At 40.6% G+C, this 7,704-nt stretch overlaps 1 protein-coding gene and 1 long non-coding RNA gene across 2 annotated transcripts in view; one reads left to right on the top strand and one right to left on the bottom strand.

The window, feature by feature from the left end:
• Window positions 1-2,172: 2,172 nt before the first annotated feature.
• On the bottom strand, window positions 2,173-4,773 carry las1l (LAS1 like ribosome biogenesis factor). Its single transcript, XM_010766773.1, has 2 exons — window positions 4,321-4,773; window positions 2,173-3,928 (listed from the first exon to the last, which is right to left on the bottom strand). Exons 1-2 carry the CDS (start codon window positions 4,590-4,592, stop codon window positions 2,473-2,475), a joined length of 1,728 nt encoding a protein of 575 aa, XP_010765075.1. The 5' UTR covers window positions 4,593-4,773; the 3' UTR covers window positions 2,173-2,472.
• Window positions 4,774-5,414: 641 nt separating this feature from the next.
• The window catches only part of LOC104941641 (uncharacterized), a 2,782-nt gene continuing 492 nt past the window's right edge, over window positions 5,415-7,704 (top strand). The window contains exons 1-2 of the long non-coding RNA XR_797919.1: window positions 5,415-5,527; window positions 6,490-6,612. This is a non-coding gene — a long non-coding RNA (uncharacterized lncRNA). The remainder of the gene's footprint in view (window positions 5,528-6,489; window positions 6,613-7,704) is intronic.

Raw genomic sequence — 7,704 nt, 5'->3', positions numbered from 1 at the left:
GTACCTCGTTTAACCATTGAATGGACAGCTAGCAGGCATGGACAGTATTTATAGCTAGCATGGAATGCTAGCATTTTGCTTTGTATGTCGGGGGCGGGAGATTCATGTGATTGGTTGTTGGTCGCGTTGACTCCCCAAGCTTCAGACACGCCCACCGCCAAGCGCCAACGCACGCTGCTGTGTGGACGCTCCGTTAGTGTTGAGTTTGAATGCATTAAACGTCAGACACAATACTACATTTAACTGGGCTACTAAATGCATACTTCAGACGGGGCAGTCATGCAGTTTCCTGGAGGCACAGACAATAGCTGAGGGTGTGTTGACTGAACGTATTACAAACGTAAGGTTAGCTGATATGTTGCTCAAGCTAGGCCCAGAGGCGCAAGCTAGTACTATACGTAGTTTAACAATGTATGCTCTTCAATGCACCCTGTCACACATACACCTCACTATACACAATACACCTCAATGTACAATCGACAAAAATGCAAATGAGAATGGCAACATTAATCTTCACAAAAGTAGCTTTCTCTCAAGGCCTTGAGTGTCCTGGGAGCCTCCTAGCTTTAGTACCCGGCTAACATTGGTCTAACTTAAGCCCACCTGCCATATGCTAATTAACAAAAACACGGAATCTAACTTAAATAAAGCATCATGCTGTATTTTATTCATCTACCTCACACATTCTACTAGCGACTGCCCGCTCGTTAAATGTTAAAGCGACCTAAAGCCATCAGGTGTTAACTAAGATAAGCAGCTAATGAATGACGCAGCATCTTAAAAAGGCCACTTCCCCAGCCGACTACTCACCGTCCTGTTTGAGAAATAAATGCAACAATAAATGATTGCAGCAGAGTCATTCGATGAAACGGAGCTGGTTACAGAAGGCTGGCTCCACCGCTCACAGCTCGGAAGTGAAGCGGACAATGGCGCGCTCCAACAAGGACCGATGTCACAACCCGATCTGCATTGCGCATGTGCGGGATGGTCCGCCATACGGCAACTCAAATAGGACAATTGACACAGTGGCGTTTGGCAAAGCAGAAAAAGAAAACAAAAAAAAAACGAGAATATTAAACTGAACGAGAGAGATGAGTTAATGTTATTACAACGTGACTTCACTATTATTTAACAACTCCTTTTATTGGGTTGAGTACATTGTCAGAATAAGTGAGAAATAGATTTAACTTCTGTTAGACAGCTATCGGGTAGTGACAGTGACAACGGTCACAACCAAGTCGACCTGCTAAGACACTTCCGGACGAAACATTCAAAAATAAAAGCACAACAAAATATTTCAATATGACGCAGTCAATAAGAAAGAACATGTTAACAGTGGTGGAAGAAGTATTCATATATTATTTGCTTAAGTAAAAGTTATACTACAGTGTAAATACTCAGGTACAAATACAAGTCCTCCAATCAAATGTGTACTTAAGTAAAAGTTCCAAATTAAAAGCATCAAAGAATACTTAAAATACCAGAAGTAAAAATACTCAATTTGCAGAATGTCCTATTTAAGCACCATATATTTTGTATTATTGTATTATAATTATTGATGGATTTATGATTTCATTGTTGCACTTGGTAAAAGTGGGGTTTATTTAAATAATTTCATATATTACTGGGTAGCTTAACGTACAATGATGATAATAACGATGATAATGCATTAGTTGATTTATATGTTTTATTATAATCTAACACTGCAAAGTAACTATTAACTAAATATGAACAAATAAATGTAGTGGAGTAAAAGTATAAAGTAGCATAATGTGGAAATATCTAAGTACCCACATTTTTTACTCAAGTACTTGTATTTAATGTTATAGGTACATATATATACTGTTTGATTGTTCATAGCGTGTGATTTATGTTACTTGCTTTAATGTGGTCCAGATGGATTTGTCTCCTTAAGTAATATCAATAGAAATGTTATCATTCATGTAGTGTTTGTAGTTCTCTTGAACCATTCATGTGAACTCTAGAACTGTTGATCCGTTATACTTAGCTGCTGAAATTGGATAGGCATGAACAGAACCCACAGAGATAGTTCTCTTCACATTGTAGATTAGAAGACCCTTGTGTTTTGTCTGTCTATGGCACTCTCCATGTTAGACATTATTTCAAACCGAAATGCTGCAATCCAACTCCATACATTTTAAACTAAAATAAAAACAATCAAATGCCTTCAGTATAATTTCTTTTATTGAAGATAAGTGCCATGTATTTCACATAAACACCTTGAAATTACAACATAACCCTTCTGCCAGGGTTTTCAACTAAAAGGCATCTACTCCAAATCCTCTTGTGGGGACTGACTACTTCATTAACAGTGCAAGTCAACTTCAATGAAAGGTGGAAGAAAGGAAACAAATCGCTGTAAAGCCTGTGTTCTGCACTCTTGCCTGATAAATGACTCAAAAAAGGCTTGATGCCAGCAGCCAGGGACTAAACTTCCAGCATAACAACAATTCAAAAAAGTTGAAGTCCAGATTTCAGCTTGTTAACATCACTGTGGTTCCAACGGAGACCATCAGCTGTTCTCACTGATGCAGAGACCGCAGAGGCAGTGTGTGTCGTACTGCTGTCCAACTCCACCGGCTGGTCAAAGACATTCATTGTTGAGTAGTTTTCCACCATGAGGCATGATGGGTCATCTGACTGTCCAGGTACTTTACCAAGAGGATAGTTCTTCCACAGAACCTTATCGTTGCACACCTGCCATGGAGAACCTCGGAGCAATTTAGCCTTTTCAGCCTGAGCATCCGCCCATTTGTGCTCGGAGGAGGACTCACTCCTTCTCTCCGCGTCAGACGTGGAGCGCCATCGCTGGCTGTGGCGCAGCGACTGCTGCAGCTTCTCATGCAAACTCTCCAATGTGTATATGGGCTGTTGTTTGTGCTCCAGAAAAGTGTCACATTCAGAGTGGCCAATTTGTGTGTAGATGGAGCAGAGCTGGAGCAGCCTCTGTCGGGTCTCCAGAGGGAGAGGATGCTCCATGTCGTCCAGGATTAACTGCAGCAGGTGAGGCGTGCTGACACAGGGAGCATCCAGGCACGCCGAGAGCAGCTGCTGCCACCTCAGCTGGATGCGGTTCACAAAGATCCTTTCCTTCATTCTGGTCTTCTTCTGTCCCTTCGTTTCAAAATGGTATTCAAATTTGTTGCTGTTGCAGAGAATGATTTCTGAAATCCAACTAGAAATGTAGAAAGCCCTTTGATTATTATTCTGCTCTTTGGCGAGCTGCTTCAGTTCAACAAACAGCTTCTCCAGGAGCACGTGAATGAAGGACGGGGAGTTGAGCACCTTCACGAGGGGCAGCCAGAAGCGCAGTAAGTTTTGAGGGAGTCTGAGCTCAAAAGGACCAGCGCTGTCAAAAGAGTCACAACCTAACGTTTCCAGCTGTTCAGCAGTAGGGACTAGAAATCCATCTTCGAGCAACACGTCAATCAGCAGGTTACTGGACTGCAAAGCAAACTGCTTGATCTCACCTAGCAACCAGCTCATGTCTGCAAAGGGGGGTGGCGACATGTTCTTCTCTTTGTCTTCAGGAAGCCCGTCAAAAGCCTGGTACTGCTCCTTCTCATAAGATATCAGCAGCTCCCGTGCATTCTTGTAGGCTTCCATTTCTTTTTGCCTTGCAATGAGCTCCGCCCCTTTCAGGTCAGCCTCCTCATCCTCTCCATCAGACTCTGACTCCCAGTCCTCACCGGGCCCTCTTCCCAGCTGCCTGGACCAGTACTCATGCTGGAGCCACTCCAACACCACCTTGCATCCCTTTCGACACCACTGCAAGGTGGGAAGCTTCCTGTGGGTGAAGTCATGCCTCAGGTCGACCACCCACGCTGGGATGTTCAGGTTCCCAGCCAGCCGCCTCAGAGGACGGGCTGTTTTACCCTGCTGTCTCTCAGTGATCAAATTGACGAACCTAATAATACATAAATAAGAATAGCAATTATTAAACAAATTACAAGAAATTGGTTAAACAATAATAACTTAATTAACTCACAATGGAATAATCTAGAAAATGAAATGGAAAAAATAACCATGAGAATCAAAAACCAAGAAATCTTTGATGAACGATGGGAAAACGTAAAAGTTATAAAACATATATAATGTGTTGTTAAAATGTGACAGTCAATCCATTATGTGTAAACTTATAAGTAATTATCAATGTGTGTTTTGTTTCTTTATTCTCTTTTCCTTTATTGGATTGCTATGTAGATGTTGTATGCAGGACTTGTAGTAACAACAAATGTTTATTTTGTTATGTATGCCTCGTAATCAAATAATGTGTTCAAATGTAAAAAATGGTCAAACCTCATCAGGGCGGCTCCATAGAGCAGGACCAGGTCGTCTCCGTCCAGCTGGCCCGACCGGTCCAGCACCTGGCACCGAACCAGGTCCGCCGTGCAGTCCACCGCCACCGGGCTGCTGTTGGCGTACCGGCCTCTCCAGGCTGAGATCCGCTGCAGGGCGTACCTCTGTAGAGCGGGATCCTTGGAGTACAGGTACTCCAGAACCTGGTCCCACTCAGCCTTGTTGGTCCATGCCACCACATGGCATCTTTTCTCCGCGCTCCTTTTCTTCATGTTATCGGTGTTAGAGGCGGTCGGTCGAACAGGTTAACAATTTACACACATATCTCTCCAGAACGCAGAGAAACGGGAATCCTGACGGCCATTAAAAACAATACCAGCTCTAGTCGTAGCGTGGAAGTGTTCGGTTCGGATTGTATCGCATCCCGGAAGTGACGTCCCCTTCTTTAGTGTAATGGCGGACTACTCACCAACGTTGAAGGTATGTGTCGCCACCTGCTGCACCGGAGGACAACTTTGGTGCCTGTGATGAACCTGTGATGTTCGTATATTTAAAACATCCATTTGTTTCTGAACTTGTTTGTCTTCTGTCTCTAACAGCCATTATGGCTCATATCATGGATGTGTTGAGTTCCACTTTCTTCGCCACGGAAATGTCATGTTTAGTATTCTTCAACTAAATAAGCGTACTCCGTACTAGATATAATAATAATAATCCGAAATGCATTTATCTTGTGAATTGTATCTCCTATTGCCACGTTTAACTTTCAGGGGGTTTATTTATTTAATAATGCGACATGTATTTGACAGTATGTTATATTCAAATTGGCAAGGTTTATCCAACAGATGGAAATAAAAAGGGCTGTGAAATATTATTATTAAATGAATAGAAGCAGTCTTTTAAAAGAACATGTATTTACACGAAAATTAAGTAATATATTATTATTTATTAATTTCAAAGTTTCAAGACAACAATATATTTCAAATAACAATGAATAATAATAAAATATATAAAATGAAATAATGAATATATGAGTAGTATATAGTATATTTTATAGTAATTAATTACATCACATTACACTAGCTGCAAAAAAATGGTATGTAGATTAGTAAATGTTTACATTAAGTGTGTAGAATGGAGTTGAGCACATGCTTGACAAACTGTTGATTTGCTGATGGTGTGGCGAGGCGAATCAGACGTATTCAGAGTAAGTAACAACACTACATGTTTCTATTTTCCCGTTTACAGTCATAAAACCTATTTTTACAACCGTCGTTTTGGCGTCAACTTTTACATTATACAGTCGGCAACTTCAGTCTGCATAAAGTTAGCAAGCCAGCATTGCTAATGCTATCGTGTGTGTCTAGGTTAAATACACGTTATTATATTAATCAATGTCAACAGCCATGTGTTATACATCCGATTGACAACAGTAATTTAAATAAGTTGTTAAACGACTCTTGTATGAATGGGCATGTTGTAATTAGTAACTACACTTCTGTGAGCAGTGGTACAGTAGTCATACAGCATATATAGGCTACTGTATACAGAGGTGGGAAGTAACTAAGAAAATGTACTCAAGTACTGTACTTAAGTAGAATTTTGAGATACTTGTACTTCACTTGAGTGTTTCCATATTTTTCTACTGTGTACTTCTACTCCACTACAATTCAGAGGTAAATGGTGCACTTTTACTCCACTACATGTGTTTAATAGCTTACCTTTAGTTACTTTACAGATTTGGTTAAGATGCCTATTGGTTACTGGTGGCGTTTCATGAGTTTATGTTTATCAGTTTATTTGTTCATATAGACACCTAAAGTATATCATATATTATATGATATAAATATCTTTATGTGAGATAAGGGATCGTTGCTCACTATGATATGATAAAGGGTGTTATATGCTCCAGGAAGGATACAGTATATTGTTGAATATATATTCAAGATAGCTATATACTGTATATAACATTACATTAATTGTAATTCAATATACATACATCAATCATTTACGGATAAAAGGATAACTTCACCGTTTATGAACATGATGTGTGTTTATACATGATTATATGTGTAGATAACCTGTATAAATAATGGTTAACATGGTGTCAGTGTTGTTCGCTTTGCAGTGTAGTTCTCTCTAACACTTGCATTGTTATTTTACTTCAAGTTTAGATGATCACTAAACCTATAAGCCATAACGAAATGGCAGATGCGGAATGGACGGGCTTTGGCCTTCAGGAGGGATAAACCCGCTCCAAGGAAACGGAAGTGACGTGACCTCTGTCAGAAGGTAAAGTATAGAAACATATGTACCTATTACTTATTATTCACATATGATAAGTATATTACTTAGACCCTCCAGAAAAACGCGGGCAAAATTCCTTGATTATGCGGGCTAAAATCCTTGATTATGCGATTAAACATGCGGGGTTTTTATGTGATTTTATGCGGTGAAATTGCGGGGAAGTGCTTGCGAATAATATGCGCGAAAGTTCGAAATATGCTTAAATATGCGGGGGAGAAAGAATAACAATTTTTTTTAAATATCTGGGCTGTCTACTTATTCTCTCCTCACACCACAACCTGCCACTAACGTTAAACCTACTTCTCACTAGCTTCAATTAACCAGTCAAGTGTTTACTTTATTGTAAAAGCAATTGGGCTATTTAATCTCACACACACCCCCCCCCACCACACCAACACACAGAATTATTACGTTTTACTTAACTATTTATTAGAAAATATAGTAATATCAATGTGGTTAATAGTTAACTGCAAAACACAAGTGTTATTAGTCACAAACGCTACTACTTTGTTGGTCTTTTATTAAAGTGCTTCTGTATATTAAATACTTAGTTAGGCATGCGTACAGAATACGGGGAAAGAGGAGAAGAGAATCGTTTTTTCCTCCTCTTTTTCCTCTCTTTTTGGTCACGCCCGCCGTCACAGGTTCATACCCCCCCTCTACAGTCAGCATGTCGTGGTGTCCGCGCTGGGCAAGACGGCTTCACCCAAATTGCTCATGTCGTGCGGATTGTCCGACGCCGTATTGAGTATGTATGTCGCTGTGGGATAGAAAGGCGGGCTAGACGGAATACACATGGTAATTATGTCATGGGGAAAGAAGTGACGATTGACGCGTGTGGCGGACTGTGTGGAGTTGAGGGAGCGAATGTGCGCATATTTTATACATTGTGTGCAGGTAGAGTTGAAAAGAGGGAAGAATTAGAGGCGGATAAACGTTTTAGAGACAGAGAGGGTGAAAGTAGCTGGTATTGCTGAAGCGAGAAGAGGGGAGACAGGAATAGACACAGAGGGCTACGCAGTTCGGGGAAGGGCGCGAATAACTGACAATATCTCAACACAGTTACGGGTCCCTGAT

This window comes from Notothenia coriiceps, unplaced genomic scaffold, assembly GCF_000735185.1.
Source record: "Notothenia coriiceps isolate Sejong01 unplaced genomic scaffold, NC01 NC01_scaffold00003591, whole genome shotgun sequence".
NCBI lineage: Eukaryota > Metazoa > Chordata > Actinopteri > Perciformes > Nototheniidae > Notothenia > Notothenia coriiceps.
This window is presented reverse-complemented; position numbering and strand designations above follow the sequence as displayed.